The 18698-nt window shown below is 45.9% G+C and overlaps 1 protein-coding gene across 1 annotated transcript in view; it reads right to left on the reverse strand.

The window, feature by feature from the left end:
• The window catches only part of LOC134969203 (uncharacterized), a 31658-nt gene extending 13618 nt beyond the window's left edge, over window positions 1-18040 (reverse strand). The window contains exons 1-3 of the mRNA XM_063944988.1: window positions 16787-18040; window positions 6766-6922; window positions 5807-6007 (exon numbers count right to left, since the gene is read on the reverse strand). Of these exons, the coding sequence (XP_063801058.1) occupies window positions 5807-6007; window positions 6766-6922; window positions 16787-17662 (1234 nt within the window). The 5' untranslated portion in view covers window positions 17663-18040. The remainder of the gene's footprint in view (window positions 1-5806; window positions 6008-6765; window positions 6923-16786) is intronic.
• Between the last annotated feature and the right edge of the window lie 658 nt (window positions 18041-18698).

Consider the following 18698-nt stretch of genomic DNA (forward strand, 5'->3'; position numbering starts at 1 on the left):
ACTGCAAAATCCTTCTTATTCTGGACAACTGTTCAGCTCACCCTAGAGCTGAACTGCTGCGCAAGTATAACGTGTTTACAGCATACTTACCACCAAACTGTACATCTCTTATCCAACCACAAGATCAAGGAATATTGCGCTCTATGAAGGCCAAGTATCGTACACTTTTCATGAAACGCATGCTAGATGTGGTGAATTCAGGCAAGCCTATTGAGTCGTTTATCAAAGACTTTAACATGAAAGATGTACTTTGGTTTGTTGCTAGTGCCTGGGAGAATGTAAATTCGTTAACACTAAAGAATGGTTGGCATAAGTTGTGGCCTGCCATGGTGTTTGAAAATGCACCTGATGAAGATCCCAGTATTGCCTTCACAGGATTTCGCGTAGCAAATGATGATGATGAATGTGTTCTTGAGTTACTTGAATATGCAAAAACTTGTTCCGCAACTGCTGCCAACAACCTATCAAGTAGGCTGAACGAAGAAAATCTGGCAGAGTGGATGGAGGTTGACGTTGAAACACCTGTTGTGCGTCACTGTACCGACTCTGAAATTATAGATATGGTTTTGAATCCTGCAAAAATCACTGAAAGTGACGATGGTGACAGTGAAGAAGAAAATGTTATTGAAATCCCCACTGGTATTGACAAGCCGATTGAGATGATAAGTGAGCTAATCAAAGGACTAGAACAACGTAACTTTGTGACAGAACAAGAGCTAATGCATTTTCACTTGATGAAAGAAAAACTGTACAGGGAAAGGTCAAAACTTATGAAACAACCTCGCCTTGATGTCATGTTTAAGAAGCTATGCAAGAATGTGCCTAAGAGCAATACCTGTTCTCTAGCATCTCCAATTCCTCCAAGTTCTAGATCAGGTCCCTGTTCCCCAGACATCCCAGATGCAACTGTCCCACCTGAAATACTTCTTCAAGACCAAGTTGATGATTAAGTTGTAGTGGGAGTTGGACTCTGGGAGGTTTAGAGTTGGGCTGTGGAAGGTTTAGAGTTGGGCTGTGGAAGGTATAGGGTAGGTTGTTGGGCTGTGGAAGTTATAGGGTAGGTTGTAATAGGAGTTGGGCTGTGGAAGGTTTAGAGTTGGGCTGTGGAAGGTATAGGGTAGGTTGTTGGGCTGTGGAAGGTTTAGAGTTGGGCTGTGGAAGGTATAGGGTAGGTTGTAGTGGGAGTTGGGCTGTGGGAGGGTAAGAGTTAGTGTCATTTTGCATGAGGTTTAGTACTTTCCTTGTAGTGACTGTTTCACTAATACCCCTTTCACACCAGAATACGGTCCCTGGATCATGCAGGGACATTCCCGGGTAAGACCCCTTGCATACCGCAGTCAGGAGCCCGGCATATTGCCGGGTTGCCGACGTCAGCGGTGACACGGCGGGGCGGCGCAAGAGATCACATGATCTCCAAGCGCCGCCTGCTACATAGAAAGTGAACAGGAGCCGGGGCGCATTGACCCGGCTCCCGTTCACGCAAACCAGGTTCCCGGGAGGATCCCGGGACCAACCTTGGTCGATTGCAGGGTTGAAATGCCGGGGCAGGAATCCCGGGATTTTGACCCTGTACCCTTTCACACCGAGAAATTTCCCGGGTTGGTGCGCGTTCATGTGCAATATCCCGGGAAATTTTGGGCTGTGTGAAAGGGGTATTACTGTTAATGGTTGTTCAAAACGTACCTGATACCTGTTTTGCTTATAAACAGTTTTGCATACACTACTGTGTTTATTCATTAATTAATATTATACTGTAGCATATATTTTACTATTTATTGCTTTAGAAATGTTCTGAAGGTGCAAAATTAGTTTCCACCATTAATCCGGCAAAATCGATAATCCGGCACGGCACTGGAACCGAGGATGCCGTAAAATCGGTGGTATATATATTTTTTATTTATATATTCAGAGTTGCCTATGCTATAGGACTGGGAACACTGTCATTTCAGCATCCATAGTACAGACGGTGCAGTTTCAGCGGACATGGGAGGTCATTCCGAGTTGATTGCTCGCTAGCAATTTTTTGCAGCGCTGCGATCAGGTTAAAACTTGGCAAAACTGTGCATGCACCGCAATGTGCAGGCGCCTCGTACGGGTACAAAGGGGATCAGTGCTGGGCGATTGATTTAACGAAGAATCCATTCGCAGAGTCGATCGCAAGGTGATTGACAGAAAGAGGGCGTTTATGGGTGTCAACTGACCGTTTTCTGGGAGTGTTTGGGAAAAAACGCAGGCGTGTCCAAGCGTTTGCAGGGCAGGTGTCTGACGTCAATTCCGGGACCAAAAAGACTGAAGTGATCGCAGCGGCTGAGTAAGTCCAGAGCTACTCAGAAACTGCAAGAACTGTTTTTGGACCGCTCCGGTGCAAAGGCGTTTGCACACTTGCAAAGTGAAAACACACTACCCCATAGGCGGTGACTATCTGATCGCAGCGCTGCAAAAAGTTGCTAGCGAGTGATCAACTCGGAATGACCCCCATGATACAGAGCTACACACACACACACACACACACACACACACACTGCCATCACAGCAACCATGGCCCTCATTCCGAGTTGTTCGCTCGCAAGCTGCTTTTAGCAGCATTGCACACGCTAAGCCGCCGCCTACTGGGAGTGAATCTTAGCTTAGCAAAATTGCGAACGAAAGATTCTGAAAATTGCGATTAGAAATTTCTAAGCAGTTTCCGAGTAGCTTGACACTTACTCTGCCACTGCGATCAGTTCAGTCAGTTTCGTCCATGGTTTGACGTCACAAACACACCCAGCGTTCGCCCAGGCACTCCCCCGTTTCTCCAGGCACTCCCGCGTTTTTCCCAGAAACGGCAGCGTTTTTTCACACTCCCATAAAACTGCAAGTTTCCGCCCAGAAACACCCACTTCCTGTCAATCACATTACGATCACCAGAACGAAGAAAAAACCTCGTAATGCCGTGAGTAAAATACCAAACTTCTTAGCAAATTTACTTGGCGCAGTCGCAGTGCGAACATTGCGCATGCGCAATTAGCGGAAAATCGCTGCGATGCGAAGAAAATTACCGAGCGAACAACTCGGAATGAGGGCCCATGTTATAAGACTACGTACATACAGAGCAGTTACAGAGACTATGGTACAGGGCTCTGCACACACAGTGCCATCACAGCAATCATGGTATAGGACTACGTACATACAGAGCAGTTACAGAGACTATGGTACAGGGCTCTGCACACAGTGCCATCACAGCAATCATGGTATAGGACTACGTACATACAGAGCAGTTACAGAGACTATGGTACAGGGCTCTGCACACACAGTGCCATCACAGCAATCATGGTATAGGACTACATACATACACTGCAGTTACAGCGACTATGGTACAGGAAGTTACTTGCTGACTGCAGCTTAGTTAGATGCTAAATAGAGTGAATCATTCAGCATTTAGAATAAAATGCCCTTGAACGATATTTGTGTAGATAGAGCACTTTTAAGAATTCCATATGTACTTCTCCAAGAGTATGACTTGCCATTTTATTGATTTAGGCAGCTTCATTCTCAATGCATATTAACTGGAAAGATACTTAAATAAATTTCCCACATCTTAAATAAAAGTATCCTATATGTCAGAGGTTTTCAAACGCGGTCCTCAAGGCACCCCAGCAGTCCAGGTTTTAAGTTTAACAATGCTTGGCCACAGGTTATTTAATTAGCACCTCAGGCAATTTGATTTAACCATCTGTGCTAAACCATGGATATACCTAAAACCTGGACTGTTAGGGTACCTTGAGGACCGCGTTTGAGAACCTTTGCTATATTTCAAAACTTAGATCCACCAGCATGCCCACCAGATCCACCAGCATAGATCTATCTGATATGGCTGGCCAAACCAGTCCTCGAGATCTACCAACAGTTCACATTTTTCAGACCATCTAGCTCAGAGGTTCTCAAACTCGGTCCTCGGGGCACACACAGTGCATGTTTTGCAGGTCTCCTCACAGAATCGCAAGTGAAATAATTAGCTCCACCTGTGGACCTTTTAAAATGTGTCAGTGAGTAATTAATACACCTGTGCACCTGCTGGGTTACCTGCAAAACATGCACTGTGTGTGCCCCCGAGGACCGAGTTTGAGAACCTCTGATCTAGGTGGTGCACAGATGTAGTCATTACCAATTAAGATTTGCTGCATTCATTCATAACTGACAATTGTACAGATCTCCAGGAGGCCTGTAAAACATGAACTGTTGGTAGATCTTGAGGACCGGTTTGGCCAGCCCTGATCTATCACTTTGGCAAGTAGAAACATAGAATTTGACAGCACAGAAGAACCACCTGGCCCTCTAGTCTGCCCATTTTTTAGCCTTTTGGTAACCTCAACCCCATCTGTTCTTTGTAAGGATATCTTTATGCCTATCCCAATCATGTTTAAAATTACTCTACTGTCTTAGTGGGTATAGTTACTAAAGAGCAGGTATTCAGAAGTAGAGATGTTGCCCATAGCAACCATTGCAATTCTACATATATCATTTATCTAGCTCCTTCTAGAAGATAATAGAATCTGATTGGTTTCTATGGGCAACATTTCCACTTCTAAAAACCTGCACTTTAGTAAATATACCCCTTAGCATCTATCGCCACTGACGGGAGGCTATTCTACTTATCTACTACCCTTACTGTGAAGTAATATTTCTCAAATTTCGTTTTAACCAACATCCCTCCCTCCTCGGCAAGCTCCAGCAGCTCCATACCATATAGGAGGGTAGTATGCGAGGACGAGACGTTTCAAGTGGGTTCTGAAGGGGAAGAGGAGCTAACGGGGTGTGGTATAGTGTCTAGGCAGAAAGTCATTAGGTCGACCCCACAGGGTCAAAAAGTCAACATGACGATGGTCGACACAAGTTGTTTTTATGTGTGTCAATTGTATGTTTCATCATATGGGACCACAATTCATGGAAACATGTACCCTCGCAGGATCGCGTCACTTGCCACGTTTCGGGCAAGGAGGCTCACTCCGATACGGTCAACCTTTTGTCAACCTTTTCTACCAGTCAACATATCTGCCGGATAACGTGCCAATGGAGAGGAGAGGCAGATGCGGTCGGTTTGGAGCACTGACGACAGACTGGAATAGAGAAAGGTGGGAGGCCAGTTCAGAGGTGGTTTCAGTAGTTCCTGTTTTGACGCCACGAACATGCCCTGCGTTCGGCCAGCTACACCTGCGTTTTTTCGTACACTCCCTGAAAACGGACAGTTGACACCCAGAAACGCCCACTTCATGTCAATCACTCTGCGGCCAGCAGTGCGACTGAAAAGCTTCGCAAGACCTTGTGTGAAACTACATCGCCCGTTGTGAAAGTACGTCGTGCATGCGCATTGCGCCGCATACGCAGAAGTGTCGTTTTTTTTACTCATCGCTGCACAGCGAACGCTTGCAGCTGGCGAACAAATCGGAATGACCACCAACAATTACAAGCAAATCATGATAGCAACATACATTTAAATTATAGATTAAAGTAACATAAAAAAAGGCCCCTCAACTATCACCATGGACACAGCTCTGCATCATCCTGTCAGTAGCACCCATGACATCTTGGGAGAGTGAGACATGATGGATAAGAGGTGGGGGAGAGAACCAGACAGTAACACAGATAGGAGGAGGGGAGACAAATGCAAAAATAAATAAATGAGACACAACAACGACAACAACTCCTCTGTAAAGCAGACATGATAGCATGAGAACCAGCAAACGACAGATCCAAATTTACTAGAGAAGTGTATAATATAAATGACAGCTTCAGTACAATACATCTGGAGAATGGCACGGTATGTTACCTGCAGACATTGGTCTCTTTGTTTGCACCCTCCCATTTTGCAGCTCTTTTCTGCGCTCAGCAGCGCAGTCTATAGACCTGGGTCGCATGGACAAGCTTCGGTGTGGGGACATGACAGAGGTGGATGTGTGGCAGGAGGTGTCACTGCAAAGGGAAGAGCAAGAGGAGGAAGTGGAGTCCAAATCGCTGGTTTCATAGAAGCCTGCAGGAGAGAGAACACAATTACTACGTGTCATATGCTGCATTGCCTGTTACTTTACTCCCATGTGCCACAGAATTATAGTCATTAAACACAGTGACAATAGAGAATGACGGGTCAGCTGAATTCGTCTTTGTGAGAAGTCAGATTATACTCGCAGAGCCAATTAAATAGTATACTTTGTAGTAGGCCGGTCCAAGAGGTTTCATTTGAGCGACAGTTGAAGTAAATTACGAAGCGCTTTGAAAGTAAAGCAGCTAAGTGGGGGGGGGGGGGTTGTATAAAAAGGCATACGGCTGCAACACAACACGTGCTCCTCTGTTCATATTGGCAACAATGTTAGCTGGAAAGTCACAAATATTTTACAATAACAAGAAACAAAGTTGATCCCATTGGTTGTAAACAAAAAACAAAGTGTTGTACATATGCAAAACATATTTTCCTTAAAGAGGAAGCTATAAAATATTGAACTACAGATGGCGAATGATGCAGTTTTCAATACTTTCTTCAGAGTAGCATTAATGGCCCAGGGAATCGGTGTGGCATTGTGTATAGTTCTATCCTTTGTAAGTGGAGGCATTACCTGACACTCTAATGATATACCAATTGACATGGTATGTAGTTATTGTGTAGACACTGACAGAATGTCGAAATAGTTTTTTAGGGTTCGATTTATTAGAAAATACCATTGTCAACATTTTGTCTGTCATCATTGACAATATCAACATAATATACCACATCCGAATTACAGTCTCCAGTACCTGAGCTATGAGCAGATAAACAGTTCCCACTCATCCTCCTTGTATACAGAAGATCGCTAGTTACTCCAGAACTCCCCAATCTGAGACGCGGTGCCAAAGACCCAGATCCAATTCTGCGCAGGGATGCAGGCTCAGAGGAGAAAACAGAGAGTGGCCGCTGGATAAAGGGGGAGACACAGAAGCCAGATGTATATTACTGTATAAAAATGTATGCCCAAATATACAGCTAGAGTGTACACATTTTGGATTGCCCCATAATTAGTCTTACAGAACTCGACAGTGTCATGATTGCAAAACAGACTTTTTACACAGAAAATATTTTATACCTTGCCCAGTGGTGGATAAAACAATGAATAACTAACTAGCTAGTCACAACGAGGAGCTTTGCAGCTGTATATAAGTTCCAATTCAAGATCCTAGCCCTGGATGTAAAATACAATGGGGAGCTTTCCAGACATTAATGCCGGGTATGCACTAGAGCAGGGATGGGGAACCTTCGGTCCTCCAGCTGTTGTTGAACTACACATACCAGCATGCCTCGCTACAGTTTTACTATTTGGGCATGCTAAAACTGTTGCAGGGCATGCTGGGATGTGTAGTTCAACAACAGCTGGAGGGCCGAAGGTTCCTCATCCCTGCACCAGAGCGACGGGGAATCGTTTCGACGTCGGAAAACAAATCCCCGTCAGCCCAGATTGTGTGTACACACTGGGGCGATGCTAATGAAGGGCGGAACAAAGATGTTCCGTCCTTCATTAGCACACTACAAGATGCTAGCGACAACGCTCGGTTTTATGTGCAGAACATACAACCAAGTGTCTAATGCTAGTGGGAGCACGCAATCATGCATACACAGTGAGCGATGTAGACAAAATGTTGTTCCGAAACAGCATATCGCGCCGACATCGCTCTAGACATTTTCACATGTTCAACCTAGAGATATATATATATATATATATATATATATATATATATATATATATATATATAGATATAGATAGATATAGATATATAGATATATATCTATATATCTATATATTTATTTATATTTTTATATATATTTATTTTTTTATTTTTTTATTGAGTATCCCATATCCAAAATACGGAATATTCTGAAATACGGACTATTTGAGTGAGAGTGAAATAGTGAAACTTGTTTTTTTGATGGCTCAATGTACACAAACTTTGTTTAATACACACAGTTATTCAAAATAATAAGAATTTACTTACCGATAATTCTATTTCTCATAGTCCGTAGTGGATGCTGGGACTCCATCAGGACCATGGGGAATAGCGGGCTCCGCAGGAGACAGGGCACATCTAAATAAAGCTTTTAGGATCACATGGTGCGTACTGGCTCCTCCCCCTATGACCCTCCTCCAAGCCTCAGTTAGGTACTGTGCCCGGACGAGCGTACACAATAAGGAAGGATCTTGAATCCCGGGTAAGACTCATACCAGCCACACCAATCACACCGTACAACTTGTGATCTGAATCCAGTTAATAGTATGATAACAAAAAAAACGAAGTAGCCTCTGAAAAGATGGCTCACAACAATAGTAATAACCCGATCTTTGTAACAATAACTATGTACAAGTATTGCAGACAATCCGCACTTGGGATGGGCGCCCAGCATCCACTACGGACTATGAGAAATAGAATTATCGGTAAGTAAATTCTTATTTTCTCTAACGTCCTAGTGGATGCTGGGACTCCGTCAGGACCATGGGGATTATACCAAAGCTCCCAAACGGGCGGGAGAGTGCGGATGACTCTGCAGCACCGAATGAGAGAACTCCAGGTCCTCCTTAGCCAGAGTATCAAATTTGTAAAATTTTACAAACGTGTTCTCCCCTGACCACGTAGCTGCTCGGCAAAGTTGTAATGCCGAGACCCCTCGGGCAGCCGCCCCAGATGAGCCCACTTTCCTTGTGGAGTGGGCCTTTACAGATTTAGGCTGTGGCAGGCCTGCCACAGAATGTGCAAGTTGGATTGTGCTACAGATCCAACGTGCAATCGTCTGTTTAGACGCAGGAGCACCCATCTTGTTGGGTGCATACAATATAAACAACGAGTCAGATTTTCTGACTCCAGCTGTCCTTGAAATATATATTTTTAATGCTCTGACAACGTCCAGTAACTTGGAGTCCTCCAAGTCGCTAGTAGCCGCAGGCACCACAATAGGCTGGTTCAAGTGAAAAGCCGAAACCACCTTAGGGAGAAAATGAGGACGTGTCCGCAGTTCTGCCCTGTCCGAATGGAAAATCAGATATGGGCTTTTGTATGATAAAGCCGCCAACTCTGAAACTCTCCTGGCTGAAGCCAGGGCCAATAGCATGGTTACCTTCCATGTAAGGTATTTTAAATCTACCGATTTTAGAGGCTCAAACCAATGAGATTTGAGAAAATTCAAAACTACGTTCAAATCCCACGGTGCCACTGGAGGCACTATTGGGGGTTGTATATGTAGTACACCTTTGACAAAAGTTTGTACTTCAGGCACTGATGCCAATTCCTTCTGGAAGAAGATTGATAAGGCCGAAATTTGAACTTTAATGGACCCCAATTTTAGGCCCATAGACAATCCTGCTTGCAGGAAATGTAAGAATCGACCCAATTGAAATTCTTCCGTTGGAGCCTTCTTGGCCTCACACCACGCAACATATTTTCGCCAAATGCGGTGATAATGTTGTACAGTCACTTCCTTTCTAGCCTTAATCAAGGTAGGAATAACTTCCTCTGGAATGCCCTTTTCTTTTAGAATCCGGCGTTCAACCGCCATGCCGTCAAACGCAGACGCGGTAAGTCTTGGAACATACAAGGTCCCTGCTGAAGCAGATCCCTTCTTAGAGGTAGAGGCCATGGATCCTCCGTGAGCATCTCTTGAAGTTCCGGATACCAAGTTCTTCTTGGCCAGTCCGGAGCCACCAGTATTGTTCTTACTCCTCTTTTCCGTATAATTCTCAGTACCTTTGGTATGAGAGGCAGAGGAGGGAACACATACACTGACTGGTACACCCACGGTGTTACCAGAGCGTCCACAGCTATTGCCTGAGGGTCTCTTGACCTGGCGCAATATCTGTCCAATTTTTTGTTGAGGCGAGACGCCATCATGTCCACCTTTGGTCTTTCCCAACGGTTCACAATCATGTGGAAGACTTCTGGATGAAGTCCCCACTCTCCCGGGTGAAGGTCGTGTCTGCTGAGGAAGTCTGCTTCCCAGTTGTCCACTCCCGGGATGAACACTGCTGACAGTGCTATGACATGATTCTCCGCCCAGCGCAGAATCCTTGCAGCTTCTGTCATTGCTCTTCTGCTTCTCGTGCCGCCTTGTCGGTTTACGTGGGCGACTGCCGTGATGTTGTCCGACTGGATCAACACCGGCTGACCCTGAAGCAGCGATTTTGCCAGGCTTAGAGCATTGTAGATCGCTCTTAGCTCCAGTATATTTATGTGAAGGGACGTATCCAGGTTTGACCACACGCCCTGGAAGTTTCTTCCCTGTGTGACTGCTCCCCAGCCTCGTAGGCTGGCATCCGTAGTCACCAGGACCCAGTCCTGTATGCCGAATCTGCGGCCCTCTAACAGATGGGCACTCTGCAACCACCACAGGAGAGACAACCTTGTTCTTGGTGACAGTGTTATCCGCTGATGCATGTGCAGATGCGATCCGGACCATTTGTCCAGCAGATCCCACTGAAATGTCCGTGCATGGAATCTGCCGAATGGAATCGCTTCGTAAGAAGCCACCATCTTTCCCAGGACTCTTGTGCATTGATGTACTGACACAGTTCCTGGTTTTAGGAGGTTCCTGACAAGTTCGGATAACTCCCTTGCTTTCTCCTCCGGGAGAAACACCTTTTTCTGAACCGTGTCCAGAATCATTCCCAGGAACAGCAGACGAGTTGTCGGGGTCAATTGAGATTTTGGAAGATTCAGAATCCACCCGTGTTGCTGAAGCACTACCTGGGTTAGTGCTACACCGACTTCCAGCTGTTCTCTGGACTTTGCCCTTATCAGGAGATCGTCCAAGTAAGGGATAATTAATACGCCTTTTCTTCGTAGAAGAACCATCATTTCGGTCATTACCTTGGTAAAGACCCGAGGGGCCGTGGACAAACCAAACGGCAGCGTTTGAAACTGATAATGACAGTCTTGTATCACGAACCTGAGATACCCTTGGTGTGAGGGGTAAATTGGGACATGCAGATAAGCATCTTTTATGTCCAGGGACACCATGAAGTCCCCTTCTTCCAGATTCGCTATCACTGCTCTGAGTGACTCCATCTTGAACTTGAATTTCTGTATGTACAGGTTCAAGGATTTCAGGTTTAGAATAGGTCTTACCGAACCGTCCGGCTTCGGTACCACAAATAGTGTGGAATAATACCCCTTTCCCTGTTGTAGGAGGGGTACCTTGACTATCACCTGCTGAGAATACAGCTTGTGAATGGCTTCCAAAACCGACGTCCTTTCTGAGGGAGACGTTGGTAAAGCAGACTTTAGGAACCGGCGAGGGGGAGACCTTTCGAACTCCAACATGTAACCCTGAGATATTATCTGCAGGATCCACGGGTCCACTTGTGAGCGAGCCCACTGATTGCTGAAAATCTTGAGTCGACCCCCCACCGCTCCTGAGTCCGCTTGTAAAGCCCCAGCGTCATGCTGATGGCTTTGTAGAACCCGGGGCGGGCTTCTGGTCCTGGGCAGGGGCTGCTTGCTGCCCTCTCTTACCCTTTCCTCTGCCTCGCGGCAGATAAGACTGTCCTTTTGGTCGCTTGTTTTTATAGGAGCGAAAGGACTGCGGCTGAAAAGACGGTGTCTTTTTCTGTTGGGAGGGGGTCTGAGGTAAAAAAGTGGATTTGCCGGCAGTTGCCGTGGCCACCAGGTCCGAAAGACCGACCCCAAATAATTCCTCTCCTTTATATGGCAATACTTCCATATGCCTTTTGGAATCCGCATCACCTGACCACTGTCGCGTCCATAAACTTCTTCTGGCAGATATGGACATCGCGCTTACTCTTGATGCTAGAGTACAAATATCCCTCTGAGCATCTCGCATATAAAGAAAAGCATCCTTTAATTGCTCTAGAGTCAATAAAATACTGTCCCTATCCAGGGTATCAATATTTTCAGTCAGAGAATCCAACCACACTACCCCAGCACTGCACATCCAGGCTGAGGCTACTGCCGGTCGCAGTATAACACCAGTATGTGTGTATATACTCTTCAGTGTAGTTTCCAGCCTCCTATCTGCTGGATCCTTGAGGGCGGCCGTATCAGGAGACGGCAACGCCACTTGCTTTGATAAACGTGTGAGCGCCTTATCCACCCTAGGGGGTGTTTCCCAGCGCGCCCTAACCTCTGGTGGGAAAGGGTATAATGCCAATAACTTCTTGGAAATTAGCAGTTTTCTATCTGGGTTAACCCACGCTTCGTCACACACGTCATTCAATTCCTCTGATTCTGGAAAAGCTACAGGTAGTTTTTTCACCCCCCACATAATACCCCTTTTTGAGGTACCAGCAGTATCAGAGATCTGCAAAGCCTCCTTCATTGCCGTGATCATATAACGTGTGGCCCTATTGGAAAATACGTTTGTTTCTTCACCGTCGACACTAGATTCATCTGTCGGTACCCGTGTCGACTGACTGAGGTAAGGGACGTTTTACAGCCCCTGACGGTGTCTGAGACGCCTGAGCCGGTACTAACTGGTTTTCCGGCCGTCTCATTTCGTCAACTGACTTTTGTAATGTGCTAACATTATCACGTAATTCCATAACTAAAGCCATCCATTCCGGTGTCGACTCCCTAGGGGGTGACATCACCATTACCGGCAATTGCTCTGCCTCCACACCAACATCGTCCTCATACATGCGGACACACACGTACCGACACACAGCAGCCACACAGGGAATGCTCTAATCGAAGACAGGACCCTCTTAGCCCTTTGGGGAGACAGAGGGAGAGTTTGCCAGCACACACCAAAAACGCTATAAATGTATATAAACAACCCTAGAAGGTGTTGTTTTTGATATAAGCGCTTTTAATATATCAATATCGCCAAATTATGCCCCCCTTCTCTTTGTTACCCTGTTTCTGTAGTGCAGTGCAGGGGAGAGTCCTGGGAGCCTTCCTCACCAGCGGAGCTGAGCAGGAAAATGGCGCTGAGTGCTGAGGAGAATAAGCTCCGCCCCTTTTTTGGCGGGCTTTTCTCCCGGGTTTTAAGAAAACTGGCCTGGGTTAAATACATACATATAGCCTTAATGGCTATATGTGATGTATTTATTTTGCCACTAAAGGTATTTAATATTGCTGCCCAGGGCGCCCCCAGCAGCGCCCTGCACCCTCCGTGACTGAATCAGTGAGACGTGTAGCAACAATGGCGCACAGCTGCAGTGCTGTGCGCTACCTTCATGAAGACTGAGGAGTCTTCTGCCGCCTGCTTTCCGGACCTCCGTCTTCAGCGTCTGTAAGGGGGATCGGCGGCGCGGCTCCGGGACGAACCCCAGGAGGACCTGTGTTCCGACTCCCTCTGGAGCTAAGTGTCCAGTAGCCTAAGACTCCAATCCATCCTGCACGCAGGTGAGTTGGAAATCTCTCCCCTAAGTCCCTCGATGCAGTGATCCTGTTGCCAGCAGGATTCACTGAGATTTAAACCTAAAAAAAAACTTTTTCTAAGCAGCTCTTTAGGAGAGCCACCTAGATTGCACCCTTCTCGGACGGGCACAAAAACCTAACTGAGGCTTGGAGGAGGGTCATAGGGGGAGGAGCCAGTACGCACCATGTGATCCTAAAAGCTTTATTTAGATGTGCCCTGTCTCCTGCGGAGCCCGCTATTCCCCATGGTCCTGACGGAGTCCCAGCATCCACTAGGACGTTAGAGAAATTGTATTAAATGACCTTCTGGCTGTGTGTATAAGGTGTATATGAAACATAAATGAATTGTGTGAATGTAGACACACTTTGTTTAATGCACAAAGTTATAAAAAATATGGACTAAAATTACCTTCAGGCTGTGTGTATAAGTTGTATATGAAACACAAATGCATTCTGTGCTTAGACTTGGGGCCTATCGCCATGATATATCATTATGGTATGCAATTATTCCAAAATACGGAAAAATCCGATATCCAAAATACCTCTGGTCCCAAGCATCTTGGATAAGGGATACTCAACGTGTGTGTGTGTATGTGTGTATGATATAGATATAGATATATATCTATATATATTAAAATGGAATGGGAATGGAACCTGTGGCGAGAACAATAATTCAGTGACCATGTCACAAGGCTTCCAAGCGTCACTGTGGATTTGGTGGTATCCGGATGTTAGGTCGACACGCATTAAGTCGACGTGAGTTGTTTTGTTTATAAACACAGATTTATTGATTTTAAACTTTCATACTTTACCATCCACATGGAGTTCAACTGGAATAGTAACCAATCGCCATGCAAGGTGACGAGGTGCACTAATTGGGGTTCCTGGTTATGTTACAAAGAAAACTACAACAAAAAACATTTAAAAAAACAAAACAAAAACAAACATCATGTCAACCTTTTCCGTGTCAACCAATTGATCCATAACCGGATTTGGTATGCCAAACCTTCGACACAGACTCCTCTATTAGTAGAATAGGCGTCATTGTTGAAGGTGAAGTTTTGGCTTACAGATGCCATAGCCCTATCATAGCTTTCTAGGTTGCCACAATGATTTGTTTTATATTGTGGTTATGTATTAACCTAGTATCTATAATAAATCCTAAAGTAATGTCCCTGCATCGGCTCATTTTCTCTCACATATTAAATGAATCTGCACAGGCTGGGCTTTACGTGACATGGTCAGAAAGGTACAGTTAATCTTACTGTAACTGTCAATCTCAGAGGGACCTCCCTCTTAAATAGATGTTCTTAACCTATGTAAATCATTATAAAAACCACAATTTCTGAGCATTTTTTTTTTTTAAAGAGAAATAAGTTAAGTGGTTAAAAGATCCATATTTGGAACTAATCATTTTACTTGTGGTTCTGTGGAAAAAAAAAACTTGGAAAACATGCATTGTTAGGGTGCCCTGAGGACTGAATTTGGGAAACGCTGATCTAATCTTTTGACCGCAATTGATAGTTTGGCCACCTGGTGGCACTGATCTAAGCAAATGGAAGAATTTGTTTTGGTACGTTTACCAAGGAGTAACGTTTGAGCAAAATTGTATTATTGTTTTACTCAGAATCGTTACTGTATCAGTTTAAATATTTGCTCAGTATTTTCTCATTTTAAAGTAAAAATGTCCCATATCCAATTTTAAATATGATCTTCTACACTGAATGGACAATTATACCGGACAGTAAATCAACAGCAGATCCCCCTGCGCCACGAGTAAGCCCAGGTACACACTAGCGTGATATTGGAATTATCATGCATATCACCTAGTTTGTATGCCCAATTCAAGCTCCTGTAGGTCGCACGCAGCGCCTTCTGGTCAGCCAGAAGATATTGTGTGTGACCCGATGCATTGTAATGAAGGATGGAACGAGAGATTGTTCTGTTGTTCATTACATTGGGTAATGTGTACTGGCAATCTGCTATGGTCCGGGGCAACGGAAAAATGCCCCAATCATTGGCACAACTGATGGTTGTGCAGGTGTGTACCGGCCTAAGGGCAGCTATATGTCACACTTGTGTTACCTCCATCCTTGCCTATTTTTGTTCACAGCCTCATAGGAGTGTGTGCAAAAGTCCACAAATCCAGGGTGAGATCGGGCCAGGAGGAGCAATTTAAGTTGCAGGTAATCCAACAGTTTCTCTGGAAGCTCACGGCCACTAATGTCACATATTTTTCGGCGCATTACAGAGAGATGCGTAGTTCCTTTACCATAACCGAATGGGTTCACATCTTAAGGTGCATACACAAGGTGCAATATTCACTTAACTTTCCTTACGATTTGGACTATAGTCAAAATCGTAAGGAAAGTTAGGGCATATCGCACCGTGTGTACACAGCTTGCGATGCCGATGCACGGTCCCGGCCTCGCAAGAAAAAATAGACTGTGCAGGCAACCCAACATTGACTATATCGTGTTCAATTGCCCTGTATTTTATAGGTTTGTGTATTGGTATTAACCCTATGGTGATAGGAATACATTTTAATTTATCAAGTTTATCACAGCGTTCAGGATTATTTTTTTTAATGTATCTGTACCATAATTATTAGTGATGTGTGCAGCTGGAAAAAACACACACACACACACACACACACACACTGATGAGATTGTTTTGCAAAAGGCTGTAATATCTATGTACCTGTCCCTTATTTAAAGCTGAATTTCTATGCAGAAGGGACCCTTTTACAGTTCCCTTAGCTAGAACCCCCAGGGTGTACCCTGCAGACATTTTCTGGGACTCTGTATGGACTAATATGAAACTACAAGCAATCAGCTACTTACTGCTTTCCCCAATTTTAAAATGAGAAACTATGACTCCCACAGCTGACTGGGGGCTACAGCTTTAAGCCTTGGGGGGTGTAATAAAAAGGACTAGGTCCCAAAGGGGAGTTTACCAGCAACGACTGCTCTGTCTCGTGGCAGAAATATTTTATTATTGAAGAGTAGCCATATATTGCACAGAAAAGGGTCATAAAGATTGATCGCTAAACAAGTACTGTAATTTGTTTCACTATTACCTTTAATAGCACACAAACATTGCTGAAAGCACTTTACATCTGAGTAGGGAGACTTTGCCCTGCAATTAGACATCCTCAACACACCTTACACAAACATGCACTTTTTATCCAGATAGGTACAGGTGTATGTTTTACCCTTTTGTGGCCTCCATAGACGTGAAGACATTTCCTGTGTATCTATGCTACTGTGTGGCCTTCAAAAAGTGAAGTGTAAGCTCCTGCATCAGTACATTTAAGGAAAGTGTATATTTGTTTTTATATCTTAGATACATTTTACCATAGTACAAATAGGGTGCCATCATCAAGTGCAGAATATCACAGTGTTTAGAAGTAGAATCTCACCTCGCTCCCTTCATTCAATACAGGAATCTCTTCCATGTGATCCACAACCTCTGCTTCTGCAGCAAGTGATCTGGCCCACGTGGGTCCCTGGGTCTTATCCATGGTACCGGTTACAACCTTCTTCTCCTGGTTCTGTCCTGCTGAAGTCCTCCAATGAGTCTGGCCCGCTGAGGTCCTGCCATGGTGCGCAGGTACTCCCTGAGCCTGGCCCGCTGAGGTCCTGCCATGGTGATCAGGTTCTCCCTGAGCCTGGCCCGCTGAGGTCCTGCCATGGTGCGCAGGTACTCCCTGAGCCTGGCCCGCTGAGGTCCTGCCATGGTGAGCAGGTTCTCCCTGATCCTGGCCCGCTGAGGTCCTGCCATGGTGAGCAGGTTCTCCCTGATCCTGGCCCGATGAGGGCCTGTTATGTTGAGCAGGTTCTCCCTGAGCCTGGCCCGCTGAGGTCCTGCCATGGTGAGCAGTTTCTCCCTGAGCCTGGCCTGCTAAGAATTTGCAAGATAAGATGGGGAACTCTGGTCTACCTTGTGCACCTAGGGATATATTATTATGTCCTTTCTCCTTATACCCCCACAGCCGCACATCACCCTCCTCCTCTTGAATGTGACCTAGCTCTGGGACCTGGCCAACGAGGTCCTCCGGGTCTATATGCCTTCTTACTGTAGATGCTGCAGGTGCCCCCCTCTCCTCCGCTGCCGAGTGGCTCACCATGCAGTGCCCGTCCCCAAGCACCCCCCTCACCCGCTGCTCGGCCTCCTGCCGCATTTGGTGCAGTTCCTGCAGGCTCGCCGTGGTCACCTCCAGCCACCGGCACAGCCATGCCCGGTCTGACCCATTCCAGGGGTGGGCGAGAGACTGGGCTCTCATAGTAAAATACATGGAAGGTAAGAGCTGGCTGCAGCACAGTAAGTGATGGGACACAATGCTGCTCAGGTCAGAGATGATGCACAGCCATGCGTCCTGCAGAGCATTCACTCACTGTGACTGTGCAGCAGCAGAGCTGGTTGTAGCAGAGAGCCCGGGGGACTGTGCGGCCAATCACAGCCTGAGGTAACTGGATCCTAGATGTCGGAGAATACACAGCCTCTTTCCGGCTGCCTGAGCAGTGAGCACGGACAATGCGGGGAGACAGCAGTTCCTGGCCAGTGGCTGGGCGGTGATTCCACAGGTCACACAGCACAAAGCGTCTCTTAGCAGCCACAAAATGGTCATCCCTCTGCTTTCCCCACTCACTGCTGTTACAGGCGCTGGGATTTAAAATCAGTGACGGAATAGTGGGCGGGAGCATTAGTTCCACCTTGTGGATTGGCAGGGGCTTTAAAAAAAAAAAATCATTATCACACACACATTGATGTCTGTGGTTATTATTTATCTATGTAATGTGCGTTACTGGATTAAACTGATTTCTTTGCCAGTCCTTCGCCGGGGATGGCTATCGGAAACTGGCAATTGGCAACCTTTAATCTCTCCAATCTGATGGAGATGCTTTTGCCATTCAGTGCCAGTAATTGGGATTGCTATGGCTATCACTAGCGCATGCTACTTTTTGATGGCTGCTGGCATCACACCTAGGGTTGACACCTCTCCCTGATTTCCTGGATTCTCCAGAATTTGGTGGCGACCCTCCAGGAGGATTTTCCCTTCACCCGTATTCCTGGAGTCTCCAGGAATAAGGGGACCCTGGGAGCATCAGCAGTGCTCCTTGGCAGCCGAGGAACTCAGTGAACTACAGTGACTGTCTTGTAAGATGGTGACATCAAATCTCGCAAGAATGTGTTTAGCCCAGACTGAGCCAAACTGCCGCAACGCAGCCATCGGCAGCTCTTCCTCAGCGTTTCCCCTGGCTGCACTTGCAGACCGCAGACTGAGCCGAAGCTGCAGTGACGCTGCCATCGGCAGCTCTTCCTCAGCATTT

The sequence above is a fragment of the Pseudophryne corroboree genome, chromosome 11 (assembly GCF_028390025.1).
Source record: "Pseudophryne corroboree isolate aPseCor3 chromosome 11, aPseCor3.hap2, whole genome shotgun sequence".
Taxonomy (NCBI): domain Eukaryota; kingdom Metazoa; phylum Chordata; class Amphibia; order Anura; family Myobatrachidae; genus Pseudophryne; species Pseudophryne corroboree.